Here is a 19,739-nt window from a genome sequence, read left to right as displayed (position 1 = left end):
GTGTGTGACTGATAAAACAGTAATTAACAAAGCCTGCAACACTCCGATGACTGACTAATCTTGCCTGTTGCATCAGTGCTTCCCACAAGAAGGATTCTGGTGCTGTAACAAAAAAGAGTGCACTCATTTTGCAGCCCTTGAGCAATTAAGGCAGAAAACAATCCTGGGAGTTTTTTGGGGCTTATTGAATTTTCTTCGCCTAAAATGTGTAATATAAACCAAGGCAGGTAGAGGATAAGAGTGATTCTATGAAAAAACTTTCCACTGTGTACATGTTTGAAGCTGCAATTACACATCCTTTCAATTTGAAGGATGGAGAATGCAGAGAAACGACCAAGCATCCATGCACACACCCGAGAGAGAGAGATTAGACTGGAAAGATGCTCTGGTTGACAAAGGCCTGTTGCTAATTTTAATCAGCAAAGCCATGTAGAAAACCTCAGCTGCAGCTATTCATTCTGGCTGGTGCTGAACTATTGTTAGTAACTTCATGTCAGTCCTAAATCGGTGGCATTTTCTCCTTGAGGCCAAGGGAAGCCGGGCTTCCTCTGTTTTTCAGACTGTAGTTGTCATTTTATTATAGAAGGGCTTAGACTAGGTAACAGTAAATGCCTTCTGTAGACTGATGTGACATCTCCTGGGAGGCCGAGTGGAAGTTAGTGTCCCTTGAGCAGGGTTTCCCCCAGAAAACTTGTTAAGCCCGGTGGTAGGGTACCGGCGGCCCATCCGCGGCCCATCGCCGGGCCACCGGTGCCCAAGCATGTTTTTTTGTGACAGGGGCCTGACCCTGACCATTGACTGATGGCAGGGCCCTGTAGGTAGGTAACAGATTCATTAATGGAGCAGTAGCATTTATAAGGTGTGATTCCATAAGGCCTTATGATCAATGTTAAAAGTTGACTGGAAATTTGAAAATATTATCATAAACATCTGTTATTATAAGACTTTATGTAACATATTAAACACCAGCTATAGCGAGTCTTACAGAAAGGCACTTGAAATCTGTTCAATAACCACAAAAATAAATAAATAATTTTTATAATTATAAAATAATATTTAAATAAATAGCATCAACTGTTTGCATTAAAAACTAAAAAGAACAACTGCCTGGTGTCTCCTTTAGCTTTATTTCTCAGATTTTATTTGTTTTATTCTCTGAGATTTTTTACATCTGGAGCATAGACTGTAAAAGAGTTGGAGTCACGTAATGACGTACCACGCTCTTTTTCCAGTCAGTCGTCATGGAAACGTGACACTCGCGGATTTACTGTTTGGACCAGAGAAAACAAACGTGTGTGTGATCGCGAACTTTACGAGCTGAAAAATGAAACAATGGATCATTTTCACATCAGGTGAAAGCCCCGCGGCTCACAGGAGTCCGCAGCTCTGACGCTGCAGGGGACGACGTGCTAACAGCTACCAGCTAACCGCTAACAGCTAACAGCTGCAGCAGCTGACTGCCTCTTGGAGCCGCGGCTCGGCTCACGTTAACGTGGACTCGGTACGTTCCTCTCGGTCAGCTGGTGAAGCAGCGGTCTGATCATAGATGCGGTCTGAGGAGCAGGATGTCCGTGACGTGTCCCGTTATGCGCGACGAAGTTGTGACGTTGTCAGGTGATGAAAAAGACACCTGATCACGTGTTTATGAAGTATAAAAACTGATTAAAAAAATTAATAAACGATGCTTAGCCTGGCGGGGGGGCAAGTAAGGCCTGGCGGGCCGCCAGGCTTATAATACACTGGGGGAAACCCTGCTTGAGTAAAGAAATTGAAATAAATGACCAACAAATCAGATGAAGTTACCATCATACCACTGCCAAACTGATACAGGACGATGCCAAGAGAAGCCATCTGCCCTCTGGTGTCAAACCAACCAAATCATAGCAGGATTATAATGTTGTTGACACTAACTGACCACTAACCTAGTAACATTTACCAGTCTTCTCAGTGAGTGTGAGTGTAGTTTTAGTTCAATTTATATGCAAAGTATTTGTGTATCTCAAGCACATCAACGTCCGAACCAAGGTTGGGTGTTGTGGTCTTTTGAAACATGATCTTCAGTGTCGTTGACAGGTGGCTCTAAATTTCACATAGTGCGTGAATGTGTGTGTGTGTGTGTCTGTGCACATTGTTTGTCTCTATACCGTATGTGGCCCTGTGATAGTGGTGACCTGTCCATGGTGTAGCCCGCCCTCACCCTATGTCAACTGGAATTGGGTCCAGCTCCCTGTGACCTTGCATGGATAAGAAGTATTGACAATGGATTGATGTATGGAAGGATGGATGAATAGACGTTGGTGCAGATGTGAGCATGTAAAGTGTGTCTCTGTGTGATTGGCTTCAGCCCCCCCACAACCCTACATGGATAAACCCTGATGATCAATCCAATCCACTATACTGCTTGTCAATTTTGTGGTGAATAATAATATAATATTTCCAAATTCATTAGATTAACCCAGACATGAGTAGCCAAATATGAAACTTGGTGGACATTTGATATCCAATACATTTTCATTGCAACCTCAACTAAATTCCTTGATGTGTGATCTAGCATTTTTCAAACTAAGTTGTGCTCTGTACAGAAATTAAGTGTTGCAGCTTCCCTACCATGTCTTTAGAACCCACCTTCAAGCACACTGCTTAAATCTTTTTTTTTTTACAGATTAGTATTTACATCGAGATATAGGCTACATGTATAAAAAAGCAAAGTTTAAACAAGAAGAGCTTACATATTCTCAGGGAAACTCTCCATTTGTAGTAGTATTATCTTTGGGTTGATATTGTCCAAACACAGTGAAGCACAAGAATTTCAACGTTAAATCAGGAAAGCTGGGGAAGCAATATGGTAAAAGTTAACAGGTTAGCGCTGTAGAGCACTCATAGATTTGGTATTCAATAGTGTGTCCTTCTAGTTGAAATATTTCGCTCTCTGGTTTCACTGGGCTGGTGAAAAAACAAGATGAGTTACAAAATGGGATTTCATCATAGGATAAAGAATATTTTCCCCGTAGTGCATTACTATCATAACTTACTTATCATTCAGCAAATATGACTTTATTCATATGCACAATGGACACCTCAGGGTAACCATTTCAATATTATTTGATAAGAGACTCGTGGGTAGTGATGCCTGAAATGATTTGGGCCCAAGTGCACAGGAAGAGGAAACAAGAGCCGTTGTGAAAGGCTTCTTCTTTTTTCACCTTCCTCCTGGTGTTTTCATTTCCAATGATACTCTTTCACAGATTCAGAGGAGATGGTGTAGGTTGCAAGATGCTGTGTTATGACTTGCCGCCTTCTTTGCGCTCTGTTTCCATGTGGGGGAGGGCAGGTACTGCACAGCAAGAACACCATTATCAGATCAGCAGCTCAGTGTCAGATATCAGAGGTAATAAACTCTGTTTCATCGCTACCACCTGTAGTGGTATGACACGTGCGAATGGGAACCATCTGCAGGCTGCAGCAAAGATGGAAATAAGTCGAAGACACGGATGTGGTCGAACACATTGACGGATGATGTGATCTCTGCACCAGGGGAAAGATGTCGGTGTAGTTTAGGGACAGTGGGACACCTATTATAATCACGCGTTGCTCGAGTGGTGGATCTTCTGTTTCATTAGTCATCAATTTCATCTGTCATCTTATCATCCTCTTCATTACAGTCAATTACGACGTCGCCAAAAGTTTTGCATATGCCTAGCCTACTTTTTTATATGTGAAAAATTAACAGTTGCAGTGTGATCTTTCAACTTCCACTGCACTACTCAGTGTCTGCTGTTCATAGAAATATAAAGCAATCTGAGATGAAATTTATAAAATGAATGTTATATACAATTGTCTTGGGAGTAGTACAGTATTTATCCATTTGTTGACCATCTGACAGTGCTGCCAAACAGTTTTTCATTGTTTTTAACGAAAAAAACTGCTAATTTATCTAATTTTATCTCTTCTTTGGTATTTTACTAGTTTGTTCATTCACGATTGATATTTGCTGCCATGATATTTACAGTATGTACGTAAACAGAGCAGCATACTGTTTAACTATTTGTTAAACAATAAAGCACTTAAATTTCTCTGCATAATGTACATGGCTGGATAACTGTTAACAAGCAACATATAAAAAGGTTTCAGTTTTTATCTTATCCATGTGAAATTCCCTTTCAGAGAGCACATATGTGACTGAACAGAGTTGCAGCCATCTTGCCTCATCAGGCCTGGATGCTACAAAATAATTCACTAAACAAATGTATTGGGTTGTGTTTTAAAATGGCACTACTGCTGTAAAATGTGAACTCATATTGCCATGAGAATGGACCACAATGTTTTGGATGCGAAGCTCAACATCATAACTGTCAGCCATTGGCCTATAGTGGGAGCTTAGCCAGAGTCGGCATCTCAAGGATAAAATGTACTGCATATGCAAGTACTGTATGGATTCTCTTGAAACAGATCAGCATAAGGTATGTTGGGATAGTAAGTCGCAGTTAATACGCTTACAGAGACTGGGGTATTGTACAGAGAGGCCAAGCAGTAAAGCCAGGGAAGCGTGGGATTTCATACTCTTACTTAATTAAACTGGAGGTCACATATTACATATTGCAAATAGCTAGTCAACATTTGTTCATTGTTTTCCTGCTTCTTGAAAGACATTTAGTGGCAGTGCAACTGAGACACTACAGTATGTGCTGTTAGCCAAAACCTGCTTGAAGAAAAATGAGATGTGTCTTCTTGGCCTTTGACCAAATATTTAGTCTACTTTGTAATGAGAAGTTTATTGAAAAAGTCTAATTTGCTGCACTGAAGCAATACGACTCAATTTGAGAGTTGAATTTAGGGCATTTGCAATATTTATTTGTTTATTGTGACTTTAGTCTAACTGGGTGTATTCCAGCTGTGAGCTCTTGACTAGAGGGTGGCTGGCATTACATCTGTGGTGTCTGTCACCACAGCAGAAATTCCCTTGAGCCATGCTTTAAACACTGTGGTGCACTGCAGCAGTGCAAACAACAGTGTAGACCAAACTTTCTGAAAGTTCTCCTCTGCCATGTTTCCCTACATTACAGTATAAAACACAAACATTGTTACTGACAAGTATATTAATTCACCCCCAGTCTTGTGCAAATATGTAATTTAGCGTGAAACGTATTTATTTTCAGCACTATCTATATTGCTTGATAAAGGTGTGCAATGATTTCAAGCAAAACCATAAAGACGTTGACATCAAAGATTAATCTTAATTAATGTTAATATTTATAGACAAGTTTAAAACAAAGACCATAAGGTTGTCACATTATTATAAACATTATACTCAAATGTACCATCCTTTACTTAAGATCATCTACAGTATGTTATGGCTAGTGGCACTTCTTCACTAAATTTAACCAGTGGTCTCTCACCAGATATTATAAAGTAGGCATGTCCAAATTATTCCACAAAGGGTCGGTGTGGCTGCAGGTTTTCTTACTAAGCAACATGCAGCACACCAGACTTGACTCACTTAATTAACTTATCTCAGTCTTCAGACAGTTGATTGGTTGGAACAAAAACCTACAGCCACACGGCCCTTTGTGGAATAGTTTGGTCATACCTGTTATAGAGGTTTGACTTTTCTTCTTATCAGCCATTTTCATGAGGCTGAGGTCAGAGAAATGCACTTAGTTTTCAGGTAATTCCTCACTGTGCTTTTACAGCTTCTTGAATATTCACTGTGACATATTCACCTGAATGCTATTCACAGAGTGTTGGCTCATAAAAAAAGACCAATTTCAATAAAAAAAATGTGTGCACACTGTCTTTTATAACAGCCATTATAGAATCCTCTGAGATTTTGAAGCAGTCAAAGGAAGTTACAGAGGTTCAGTGTATCACATCGTGCAGCGGCTGACATACTACTTTAACAAGCGTTTAAAAGTGGGAATGTAGGTATTGTTTTACATGTCTTGGCAGAGCTGTTGATAGCGCTTGTGGCACTTCTTTACAGACATAAGAAGAATGGAGAATATCTATTCTTAGAGACTATTATACAGATCCATCCAGCATAATGTTGCCGCAATGACATGTCATGAGATCTGATACCTGGGAAACAAGTTGATGTCAAAATTATGATAATTCTGCCGATGCTGGTTTTGCTACAATATATATTTACCATAGATGTTGTAGGTGGTTGAGATGTGATTTTTCAGGAACTGACAAGGGCAATACAATAACCGTATGAACTTTCTGACATCAAACTCGAACGGGGGAAAGTACAGTGATAATATCAACAGCATGTGGAGTGGCAGCAGCAAGGGAGGGTCTTGAGAAAGTCTGTTTTGATGTATATCAGCAGGGACAAGTCGCAGAAAGAAGCCAGAATCCAAATGGTGCCACTGAGCATTTCAAATAAAAGGAAGGAAGACAACAAACCTATTAACAACGCGTTATCAAAATGGTCATGTCCTGAAATGTTACCATTACTGTTTGTTAATTGCGACAGCTGGCATCTGTTCTCGCAGCCCTCCACACACAATACTTAACAAAGGCTAATGTTATCTTGTTTAGAGATTCATGATGTGAGCCCACAATATTCATAGTCCAACACACTTGCTGTGCAGCCTGTCAAAATATAATGCTAACTTTTAAATGAAAATTTAAGACAATAGGGGATTTAATTGGTATTGCTGCAGGTGCAAAATGTATGGTATCTTGACATCCCTACATTGCAGGCAAGAGGCAGATGGCAGTGCATAGTAGTCCACTTGCTAGTTATTGTACAGTCCAGGTCCTCTGAACCCTTGTGTTATGTATTTTCAACCTTTTATTCTTCGATTTTTCCGTTTTCAACAGTAATTCATCCTGACCACATGCTTCATAATTCTTAACATTCCCTTTTGGATTCTTTTTTCTTTGGATAGGATTTGTCGCTCCATTATGTGTCAAAGATTTGAGACAAACCCTTTGATAATCACAGTGGTGCTGCCACTCGCCGGGGTAAAAGTCACCCACTGAGGTGAAGGATTTTCAAAAGGTCGAAAACATTCTATTGTTTGGCATCAGCTGCGTGTGTTTAAAGACCATGTGGCTAAGTGGTTCCTATTGTGCAGAGCAGTGTGCCTTGTGACATGGATAGGGCATTGTTGATGCTAAGCAGACAGCGCAGAGTGGTCGGGGCACCCACATGGACTGAGCTCAGCGAGGGTTTAGAGATTTAGAATGTGGTCATGAGATGACTAAAGCATTAGGATTAGAACCTCTGAGATCTGTGCCTCACCCGCTCCGAATTAGAGAAAATGAGAGGTTTAGCAGACCACCAGGCTTTGTTGACATTAGATGCAGCTGAATGCATTATCTACTCACTGCACTGCATGTACGTTTACTTCTCAGCTTCCTTTTTATGGGTTATTCAAAAATAATTGAGAACAAGACATGATGATTTGAATATTATTCAATTATATGTAGTAGTGCCGGGTCGTTTTTGCCTTTGCTCTGTTTATGGTTCTGACTCAGTTCTATTGTAAGTTTTTCACTTTAATTTATTCAACAAAACAAAAATAATATATTCTTGACTTTGGCAGAATGGTGGTGCGCCCAACTGCTGTTCATCCGTATCATGCTGACTTTCTGCTGCCTCCCCCTCAGCTGCTCCTTCATGTCCTGCAGCCATCACTTTCTCCTGACACTACATGATACAGTGGCATAAAAACCATCAGGCCATTACTGCTTATCATATGTCATCCTGCTCAATTTTTTAATATGTAATGGCCTGGATCAAAATGTCTTGTAATTATACGATTGTGGCCTTTTCCAGTTGTCGCTTTGGCTTCACCCTTTATTCCACATCATTAAAACACAGTAGTGTACTATCAACTGCCCTTTCATGTGATGATGACAGAAGCAATGTACATTACCCAGTTGGTCTGACATTTACCAGGAGATACATGCTTGTTACTTGGACATAGCTCACCATTGGTATAGCCAGCAGTAATGGCATCATGCTGTAACATGCACTAAATACATTTGTTTTAACTGTGGTTATAGTGAATAAACAAACCAACCATGGCTCTGTTTTGCAGCATGGCTTATTGGGGGCCAACCTGCAAACTGAAAATCTTCAAACTAAAGTTCAGCCTCATGCTAAACTTGCTCAGTTTATATATGTCTATATACAGTATGAATGGCTTTGCTGGTGACCACAGAGAAAGTGTTGTTTTTAAAAGTTTCTATTTTCAGCTTGCAGTGCTTCTGCATCCCACTGAGCCTCTGTGCTTTGGTGTTTTTTTTTTTTTCACTTCTGTATTGCTATGTGTGCTTTATGTGCCTTGTCACATTAAAAGCTTTCCAACTGTAAACCAGCAAGTGGCTTTAATTGTGAAGCGGACCCAGTTAATAGTTATGAGTTTTTTGTAAAAACTGGCACACAAAATCGTCCAATTTCTCTCTGATCTGACCAAATGTCTGATACGTTCCAGTTTATTAGGCTCAGGTTTATTTTCCTGCATTGTATACACGTAACTCAAGTGGTTGCATGTTCTGAGCATTTCCAAAGCACAGGAGACATACACTTCAATACTGTGCCTGAGTGGCTCCTGTGTAGATCTGCACAGAGCACCAGAGCAACAGTTACGGTTAATGCCCCTGTTCATGTGTATACATGTAAATGTTGTAGAGCATTGTTGTGTATAAACACTCTCTGAAGTCAGCATAACTTTTTGAAATACTGTACTGATCATCATCCTTGCATCTTAACTTATAAGTTAGGATACTTCCTATCAGTCATGATAAATACTGGATCCCTCATTTCCTTAGTGGCTTCAGTCCTTTAAACAGGTATTTATTTGTGTGTTAAAGCAGGTTGCATAAACAGGTGCGTAGAGTTTATCATGTTCAAGCGATCCCAGTCCATCACAATAATCGTGAGAGCACTCAGGGCCCACATTAAATCTTTCATTTGCAGGCAGCAACTCTGCAAAAGCACATAATGGTGTTTATACGTTTGCCCATTAGGGTCAGACTTTTCAGCAGAAATACCAGGGCTAAACAACTCAACCTTTATGGTTGTGTTTCGCATCAGCACAAGTCAGTCCAGCGCAGTTCTTCATAGGGAATATGATAAAATGCACTTTGACACAGGTGGGTTGAGAAAAAAAAATTAAATAATTAAGGAAACCGAATGAACATTAACTGCATAATAGCATTTCTGTGTCAAGTGCACATTGAGATCACTGCTCGCACTGAGGGCTACTCTCTCCCGCAGCCACACGCGCACACAATGAGCGCACACAATGAGCACTCACTTAGGAATCACTCATAATAGCAGTTACATCATCCTGCAGAGGGAAGCACCTGCAGCATTAGTGACTGAACACCGGCAATATATTGAGAACAGTGCGATGAGTAATTGTCGGGAAAGATTTATTTTACCATTTTACATTTATTTAGAATGAATTTGTAATCAGTGTGACAGTCAATCTAAGACTGTTTTATAACCTAAAGATGGATGACTAATTGCCAGGCCTTAGATGATATGTGTCATGTTAGAACCAGTCTTTCTAATTGTGTTTCTCTGTGCTATTAAGCAGTAACTTGAAACTAAAATTATCAGTTAATACCATTTTAGGAATGTCTTTCTTCCCTAATGTGTCAGACTGTACTGAAAGATCCGTGCAGCCTCTGATGCAGGCAGTGATCACTCAGGAGCTTGAACCAATTTCAGATCTGTTAGTGAGTCACACGGGGAAGCCAGAGTTGATATGTGCCAAAAGACAGCGCTGCTGGTAGTTATTTACTTCTGTGCTATAAGGTGAACCATTCAAGATGCACTGTTGCATGGGAAATAAAACTCAGGCTCTTGATAGGAAAATGTCTAAAGAAGAATGTTAATTTTTTTTGGCATTTACTGTTAAATAGGCATGTATCATGGCATGGAAAATGGAAGAAAGCTAATGAGGTGTAAAAGCAATTTTTCATTTCACTGTGACTTTAAGAGCAAATTAAAAAGCAGTTTCCTAAATGGCAGAAAGAGAGGACTCCACTCACAGGGAACTGGATCCTTTTCTCCAATTCATCCCTTTAGTTCCCGTTGGCGCAAATATCACCAAGTCGCATTACACCATAAGCACTGTGTGTGTATTTAACTGATATCAAGTCCAGTTTGAACAATTAGTTCTCCTCTAATAAACTAAGATTGCCCGGTATAGCTGAAAGTACGGGGGAGTGTCTGACCCTACAGCGTAGGGCATGTCCTCTACACCTCCTTGTCTCAGTGATCAAATACCTCAGAGTAATCAGTTAATGAATTGCCTTGGCATCTATGAACTTGTGTATAAGAGTTCTATGGAGAAAAAGGGACTGATAAGGCTTAAGTACCAGCTTCTTGCCTGATCTTTCTGTTGGGTTTTGAATATCTGTATCTGGGCGTGAGCCACGTGCAGGCCGACTTGTTAGCTGGAGCTAATCGCTGCCATCATTAAAGCTACCACTGATTACATCTCACAGCAGGTAATGAATCGCTCTGCACTGGTCTCGCGCACCTAACCAAAACTGTATTCACTTTTGCTTTATTTGTTTATCATTCAGTTGTCTCATTGTGAGCGTGTGTGTCTGTGTGTGACGTTGCATTGTGTTTAGTGTGACATCATTGGGTGTGATGTGGTATCAGGTTTGTTTCTACTCCCTACAGTAGTTTTAAGTTACTAAGCTTTGTGTAGTTTGTATTATGTTACTGTCACTGGTTCACTTCCAGGCTATTACGGTCAAGATGAGACATTACTGTACATACGAGTGATTGTTAAGACTTTTTCGTCATTTACTGTTATCGCTGATGCACTGTGTGGCTCTAAGACCATTATGTTCCATTTCAGATTTCAGCGTGTTGTATTAAGATGCTCTGAATGAGGAGCAGCGCCGCGGACAGAGTGGTTTTGTCCATTGCAGTGTTATTGACATAAGCATTTTTCAGCGGTGGCTCCTCACTGCTAAAAATCCCCAGAACAAACACTTCATTAATCACAAGGTTGATGGTTCGATTCCCATCGCCTCATGGCCATATATGTCAAGAGCTGAGACACAAAACCTCCATTGGCCTCAGGGGTGAGGCTAAATGATCAGGCTAAATGCAGCTGTTTACCATTATCTGAATTGAAGTGCTAATCACGTGTAAACTGGGCTGAAGCTTCATTACTATACTGTATGTTGACCTTTGTGAACTTCTGTTGAAACATTCAGTCTATTAATAGTTGTTTAGTTGTTCAACAGAAAGATACTCAGCATCTGTATGAGAAAAGGCAATTAAGCATTTTCTGGTTCCATGTTCTCTCCACTGTGAGATTATTTCTGTATTTTATATCACGATACACTTGATGTCTCTGGGTTTTGACTGTTGGTCAGAAAAGACGTGACTTTTGAAGGTTTCGCATTTGACTCAGGGCAACTTGGATGCTTGTATCAGTTTTTTTCAGTAAAGTTTAAATAAGATATTTAATACCGACAAACCGCACACTCACTTAGGCAAGACTTACTGTGAATGGTTCTGCAGTGTTGTTTTATTGTCTAATGGAGGTAATTACAGTGGCCTCATTATGTAGTGACACACTTTTCCTTTATTATCACTGTGATGTTTACATGTATGACATTACAGCACAGAAATTGCATACATAGATGGGGCTAATTTGTGTTTGAAAGTGAGTGAGATGTTACAGTACATTTAACATTGTCATCTACTGTCGTAAAAAAAAAAAAAAAGCTCAGACCTCGGAAAAGCTTTTAAATCACATCACACAAAACATTTTGCAAACATATTTTACAGATAGTAAAATGATGTGTGTTGAGGCAGTTCTTCCTTTTAGGATGTCTGGAGTTATGCAGAATATCTCTGCTGTGGCTTTGTGCCAACTTGGCCAGTTCTGGACAGATGAGCCTGAACATGTTGTGCTGCTGTGTGGCTGTGGATATTTGAATGCATTTGCTAATGGCTGAATATGTTAGAAGTGCAACATGGGTGGACACTGGAAGAAGTTGGTGCAAACTGAGGGTCCTTGTGGAATGCCAGCAGGGTTGGCAAGCATGTTAATTAGACATATTTCATTTTACATAAAATTCTGCTTAGCAAACTACACACAGGAAGCATGGGTTTGCTTGCTGAATGGATATGGTGCTGAGCCACTTAGCCAGCCAATGAAATGCTTTTAATCTCATGAAAGAATCCAAAACCCCATTTGCTTTTATCTGCCTTGAGCCCCTTTCTCTTCACTCCAAGCTTTTTTGCTAGTGTTTTGCTCAAGGTCCAGGGTCTATTAAACAGTTTCAGTTGATCCCTGTTTGATATATAAAGTCCAGTCCATTTACCATATTGTGCTCTGTGTAACTGTAAAATGACAAAGCATATGGCCTATAGGTGTTTTAAATTTGAATAAGATAGGACAGTCTGCTGCTTTTATAATTCAAATTGGGCTGTGATAAGGTTGAAACAAGATGATTAAACAATAATTCTGTGATACATTTTTTAAGCTCTCTGGCATTATTGGGTAAAATGGCGTTCTCTGATACCTAATTTATAAACCCATGTGCTGCTGGTATCGCTCTGTCTTCATGACATAGATCTTTGTATAATTTATGGTGCATTGTTTTTCATCCAGTCACTTGATCATTTAGATGACACGGCGCTGTACAGTTAACGGGGATGGGGAGGAGCCATCTGTGTAATCCAAGGCTTCTGTTACACTGATGAGTCCAAAATTTTCATTACCTGCACTAAGAGGAGGAGGATGATAGATTTGTGAGACTGATGAGGATGTCAAATCACTTGAAAAATGCCACCACACAAGGCCCTTTGTTACTGAAAGCACCGCATTGTGATCCAAAAGAACCACCTACTGTTCACTACTCCACTACTTCACCCCCTTCACTACCCTTATAAACTTATTGTACTGTAGCTGTGACTCTCTCTCTCTCTCTGAAGTAAATATGTACAGTCGCCATAGGCCTACAGTATTTTTACTGTATGGTTCATGCTTCCATCTCTACATTTTAAAACATTAAACCTGGCACATTATGACACAAACTACTGTGCTGTTGACAAATGTTATATTAACTTTTTGGACTATAGGACAAAGTCAACAAAAAGCAGTTCAAAGCTTGCAGCGGAGGCAACAAGCTGGCACAATGTGTTGGTATTTTCAAGCCAAGCTATTCATTTACAGACTAGCACCGACTAGTCTGTCCATTTTTTTAATGGTTTATTCTTTAAAAATGTCAGAAGGCTGTGACACAAGCCCATCACTGTTCTTCAGATTCCAAAATGATGTTTTCAAATGTCAAAAACACACAGAGGTTCAGTTTATAATAATATGTAACACATGAAACAGCAAATGTTCACAATTTTAGATCTTTGTGACATTTTTTGATGAAAACATGACTCAGGAGTAATGGCACATATCTCAAAACAGATTACTTTTGTATCTTTAATAAGACTTGATGATACTTAAGTGTTATCATCAGCTCAGTAGAATTAAATTGTGATAATATGATGTTATCATCCTAATCTCCAAATTTCTAATGTCTAAAGCAAGGAAAGCAAATGAATAGTAAAAAAAAAACAAAAAAAAACTAAGTTGCTTGTTTTACTTGAAGAGTTTGGTGTTATTTAATCTCAACAGTGGAACATATTCCTTTGCCCTCAGCATCCAAGTTGATTAGCCTGTTTTATGCTCTTATTTTTTCAAATCATTTCTATCTGGACTGTATATCTATCACTTAATATCCTTGTTATATATAATGTATAGTGTAGCCCAGCACTAGTGTGTAGACTGTAGTGAAATACTGTATGTAATAGTCAGAGATAGCTGGAGTGTGACATGTCAGTCACATTATTGTCAGTGGATCTTGACTTTTCTTCCTCCAGTCCATTTTATTCTGCTGCAGTGGATGAGTGTGCTGTTACATATTTAACAGACACTGGTGTGAGAGTGACCCACTCAAAACTCCTTCACTGTCAGCTATCAAAGTGAAGCGGCATCCACACCTCTACTTAACAGCAGGAAAATAACACTGAGGTGTCATTATTTCACTGCTTGAATGGTCACATCTCAGACCCATGTTTGGCAATTTCAGGTGTTTTGTAGAACTGAAAAGATGTGTTTTAAGGAAGAAAAACATGACATTGTGACAAAGCATCACAACAGTGTTTGATGCTGTCTGAACATGAGAATATTTTGCTGCTAATTATGCAGAGCTACTATCTGTGCAGAAGTCTAGACAGACTATTTAGTCCATTAGTGTTTACCTCAGAAAAGGTTTCTACCTTCCCTCAATTCATTTTATTCACCACAAACACAAAGGTTTTAACTTCATTATTTTGTCAATATAAATTCAGAGTTCTCAAAAATGTATACAAATTGGAAACAAAAGACTTGGAAATAACTTAAAAAGAAAATTAAAAGTTTTAAAGGCATATATATAATTATTTCTCATACACTTAATCTTCATGAGTCAAAGCCAGTCTTTTCACTCCAGACTAATGGCATTGCTGTTTTCAGCAAAATTGCCATGAAGGTGAAACCCTGTTGTTCATGGCGCTTTGCTTTTCAGATGGCATCTTCTGGTCTGATGAACAACCACCTGACTAACATCTCTGCCCTTTATTGGGTTTCTGCCTCACCATTTTATGAACTCTTCTATGGACTTTTCACTTCTGAGTGGTTTTATCTGCCCCAAACACTGAATTCTAATAAGAAGCAAACATGTAAAGACTTTGCTTCAAACAAAGCTGCCAAGAAAACAAATTCACCTCTGGGTGATACATTGAGAAATTGATCTCTTTTTTTTAATGTTGGTTCAATCTGCTGCTACCACAAATTAGCAATTGACCAGTTACTTTTATGTCATGCTTCACTAAACTCATGAGTTGAAGTGGTCTTCTCTACTCATTCATGGTACCAGTTAGGGATGGGAGAAAAAAATCGATTCACATAAATATCGCAATATCTTTTTTGACGATTTTTAAATCGATTTTTTTTTTTAATTTCTTTTTAAATATTGTGCAATGTGCATCTGTTAGCCTTTTTTACATACAGAGAGTACAGGTTTTGAAAAGGATTTAAGTTCACTTTATAATGGAGTATGTTAATTTATAGGCTCCTACAGTATTTGTGTGCAGATAAATGTTAAAAATGCAGAATAAAGATCGAGAGAATCGGCAATATCGTAGAATCACAATTTAAATCGAATCGCCATCCAAAAAATCGTAGAAGAATTGAATCGGGAGAAAAGCATATCGTCCCAGTCTTATTACCAGTATATTAATAAAACAACGTCTCCTCCATTTGGTAGCATGTTTGGCTTTTTAAGCTTTAATAAAAGTTGTGTTTTCTGTTATCGAGACATCTCTGACAGTCTGTCAACACCAAAGCGCATGAACAGGAAGGGATGGAAAAAGAACTCAATGCCAGATGAGAGATGATCGAAGAGACACAGACAGCGGAAGAAAGAGAGACAAGCTGGGTTTTTTTTTTCCTCTTCCAGGCAGGCAGTGTAAAGCCCCTGCACTTAGGGGATAAAGAACTGCATCTTCACTCTTCGTGTAATCCATAACTGTGATTGCTTCATTCACCTTACACACCGCCTGCTCCTTCTTGTCCACCCCGTCAGTCACAAGTTTTAGCACTTTTCCATTTTCTGCCAAAGAGAGATGATGTCAGAGATGCTGTACAAACATATAGGCATTTCCTTTTAGCAGAACCATACTGAAGGGAGTTGTGGTCAGACTACATGTAGCCTACAGTACGTGATGTGCATTAACTCAGAGCGTAATTGAACACCATTACAGTCTTATCAAAGCATTCCATGATTGCTGGAAATCCAGATATCTGTCCGTGATCTAACTAATGGGCCACAATGAGAGGACTGCTCTGGAAAGAGTATTGGAGACATTTTTCTCTCAGCTCTCGGTCAGCAATCTCCTCATTTTCCCTGTTCATTAAGTTTGAAGGGACATTGTTGTTAGCCTATGTAAATGAGATACAGTGTTCCCATGTCAACCAAGAGGAGATTTGGAGGAAGCTGTGGAGAGAAATGACTTGTCTCATTGGGGTGGCTAGTTGTGCAGGTCTGAGTTTTCTCATGTGAAAGGGATCAAAGCTATCTTACTCAGCCCCCTTAAGAAAGATAGATGTACGAATGTGGGAAATCAAATCCGCTTCAAAAGGGAACACTACTGGGAGCCGGAGAGATGAGAAGGCAGTGAGAGAATAGGAAACCAGTGTGAAATCACTCTTGTTGTTGCACTGTAAGAGCAGAGAACACAGCTGTCTCCTGCTGTCCACAGAGCGTACATGCAAGTTGTCTGTCGTTTGGGTACATTAGGTTCAGTGTCTGCACAGATTTGGAAGAAGGCAATTAACCAAATACAAACTGCACAATGTGTGCAAAAGAGCAGAGAGAGAGGGAAGCGAAGAAGAGAGGAGAGATCAGCCTCGCAAATGAACAAGCACCGTTCGTATGAGTTAGACATTTAGATTTTTTTCAAACCGGCTTTGATATGATAGTGTTGATGTCTGTGAGTCCCCTCCTGTCCCCTTAGCATATGCTATGAAAGCTGATTTCACAGCTTATTGCCTGCTCTGAGAATAAGCCTTGTGAAGAAGGTGTGACATCAAATGGCTCAGACAGACGGAAGCAAAAAAAAAAAACCCTCTTATTCCTTGTAGTGACACTTTACCTTCCTGTAGCTCAGACTGGAGGGTGTGTGCTATGGATCAATGTGAGCAATGCAAGACAAGGAAGGCTCAGCATACACTCTCTACGCACCGCTTTGCTTGTAATTTCTGCTCGAGCCTGAATAGGTGTGTTTACTGCAAATCCTGTCTGACAGTTTGGTTCAGGCACCGTCATAATGTATGGAGCTGATACAATGTCAGCGCTGTAGGTTGCTGCCCGTCTGACTCCTCAGGGCTGGTGACATGTTACTTTGGCGATGCAAGGTTATAACTTCTGGCAAGGATCTTTTATTCACCTGTCTGCACAATGCTAGCCTATTAAATTCCACCTGAGATCTACAGTATTTACTCCTGTGTGGATGAAATATTCACTCTGTGTAGACTGGACTATTTTGTTCTGCCTCTGTGCTGGTTTCAGAGAGGACCAGAGGCATTGTTTTTTTCAGATTGTCCCTCCACACATATGTCCGTAATCTCAGGAACATTATATCAGAGGAACACAATGTCACAGTAACACGTTGAGAGAATTAGATGCAAACATTTATATGGACTTCAAGGTGGACTGATTAGGGTTTGGTGGTCAAAACATGGGTTTTGACCTTATAACCTCAAAATTCCAAGAACTCCTCGAAGGAATCCCTTAGATTTCAACTCAAGAATGAGTGAATGAGAATGGATTAGATTGGTTTAATTATTTTGGTGGTTAAAGGTCAAGATCACTGTGAGCTTTTAACAACTGGCTTCAAGGATTTTTTTTCAGATTTGGTGCAAACATTTACTTGGACTCAACCATGAAATGATCAGATAGTTTTGGATTAAAGTAGAAGGTCAAGGTCATGGTGACCTCACATTCTTGTGAAGACAATACATCAGAAACACCAAGAGGCAATTTCATTACATCAGAGACAAGCGGTCACTGTGAGCTCACAAAACTCGTTTAGGAGCAATGGCTGGGTTCATCTTTGATTTCAGTAGAAGTGGACATCTTAAGTAGTTTGGTACTCTGTACATTATATCATCTTTTATTCAGAACATATTAAAACAAAAAATGTATTAGTTTACATTCTCAACAAAATGGACTGCACTGTTTTTGTTCTGTTTCCAATGCATGGTCCAGCTCGAATACTGAATCAGATTACAATGAGAGAGATTTTAAATTTGAACGCAACAATGTACATGAATCTGCATCAGATCATTCTGCTTTGTGCATTGATTTTGGAGTAATCCAGAATTGACTCAATACATTCAGGTTGATTCAGATAATCCAGCGGATTATATCATTTACTGTTAGAAAAATTGAATTTGGAGATTAATGTGTTGTTCAAAAATATTGACTTGCTGATAAATTGTAGATAGATATACGAGTGTGTCTCTGTGTGTGCGTGTGTGTGTGTGTTTGTGTGTATGTGTCGGTCACAGCTGTGCATGTATAAGGGCTGGAGGGCTCCCTGAAATGAAAAATCACGAGAAGACACAAATGAAAAATCGTCGCTTTCATTTTTTGTTTTTTTTTTGTTTTTGTTTTATGTCCAGGTGGGCAGGCAATAAGGCTTGACAGAAGATGCAACGGGGGTGGTGGCTCGTCAGATGGCTGGGGACAGGAATGGCGGTCCTCTCTTTGCTAACCCACAGCTGGGGCCAGGACACAGAAGGTATGAGCAGCCAGCACTGAGGCGATCGCCCTCAGGCCTCCCCTTCTTCAGTTAACAGTAGCTGCATTGCCGAGAGGAAACTTGTAACGTGGACGAGGCAATGTTTGTTTTCTCTGTCAGAAGACCAGCTTAATGGGAAAACCTTTGTTCGACAACAGCCCACTCTTGTTACTAAAAAATGATGTGCCAAGCAGAGGTGTGAATCACTTGAGCTTCTTTTTTAAAAAATTCTCACTAAATAGGCCAAAGGTAAAACTGATTTCAAATTATTAAAAAATTAGTTTCTGGCTCGACAGTCATTCCTTGCTAAGTATGATTATATATTTTGTATTTTTCATTCACATTGTCAGTCTGTTATTGCAAATATGTTCCTAGAGAGGTACAGTTGACTTATAGATTTTGTTTATCTCAGCACATAAAACTTTTATGACAAAAGTTTGAAGTCGTTGAAGCTGAGGAGGACCATAGAGACATACTGTATTGCTCTCAGGTGAATTTCTCCACACCACGCATAATGCTTCAGTGCAAAGACCTTCGCTTTCAATGTATTTTCATTATCCCTCCCTTCTGAAATTTACATAATGTTTTTCAAAAGACATTATTTCAAGAGAGGGCGTAAATCCAGCTTCTTGCCTACACAGTTCACTGATTGTGCTAAGAGGATTCTCCTTGTAGTTTCATGTTTAAGTTCCCATATTACAGAGGGAATCGTAGCACTTAGAGTTTCAACTCGCTGACTTTGTAGCAGATGCGAGTTAAAAAGAGTTAAAAGATTGGCAGGTCTTTAAAGACAGCGCCGAGAGAAAGCCGCACATGCACAGAGATGTGCTTTAATTCCCTTGTGTGGCAATATTGCGCATGATTCAGGTCAATGCTGTATGCTGTAATGCTGTAATTTTCAGAAGCTTATTCGCTTTATCCGAACCCTGTTTCCTTCTCTCTGCTCCTGCTTCCCAGGCTGCCTTGACAAGCTCACTAATGTAAAATCATTTTTAGACAGGAATATAATGTCTGCTCACTGTCATTTGGATCAAGATTCTATTTTGAGAGGTTTTCTTTGTGGCTTTGTATGATGTCGTTTTAATACAGAAATGACTTGCTTTATGAAGGAGCATTTGAAGGTGAATGAGTGCCTTGTGGTTTCCTCTCTGGATGAATCTCACTGTGAGCCTCTGACCACTTTAATAGGCAAGTTGTGTGTGTGTGCGTGCGTGTGTGTGTGTGTGTGTGTGTGTGTGTGTGTGTGTGTGTGTGAGGAAACCATTGACCCAAAGCATAACAGCTGTGGAACTCAAGAATAGCCCTATGGAATATGGGTGTTGTGAATTATATCATTTACAAGCTGCAGTGCCTTTAGTAAACAAAGATATTATGGGTCTGTTTATCAAAGCTTTACATT

General features: G+C 39.7%; 1 protein-coding gene across 7 annotated transcripts in view; it reads left to right on the top strand.

Annotated features, from left to right (window-relative positions):
• Positions 1-19,739, top strand: part of LOC146973387 (protocadherin-15-like) — a 236,431-nt gene that overhangs the window by 72,147 nt on the left and 144,545 nt on the right. For all 7 annotated transcript variants that reach the window (XM_085799889.1, XM_085799888.1, XM_085799886.1 and 4 more), the window contains one exon: positions 18,222-18,340. In XM_085799889.1, the coding sequence (XP_085656015.1) occupies positions 18,250-18,340 (91 nt within the window). In that variant the 5' untranslated portion in view covers positions 18,222-18,249. The remainder of the gene's footprint in view (positions 1-18,221; positions 18,341-19,739) is intronic.

Source organism: Trachurus japonicus, chromosome 15 (genome assembly GCF_045865225.1).
Source record: "Trachurus japonicus isolate A0001 chromosome 15, Traja_1.0".
Taxonomy (NCBI): Eukaryota; Metazoa; Chordata; class Actinopteri; order Carangiformes; family Carangidae; genus Trachurus; species Trachurus japonicus.
The sequence above is the reverse complement of the archived record's forward strand: the minus strand, read 5'-3'. Positions and strand labels throughout refer to the sequence as shown.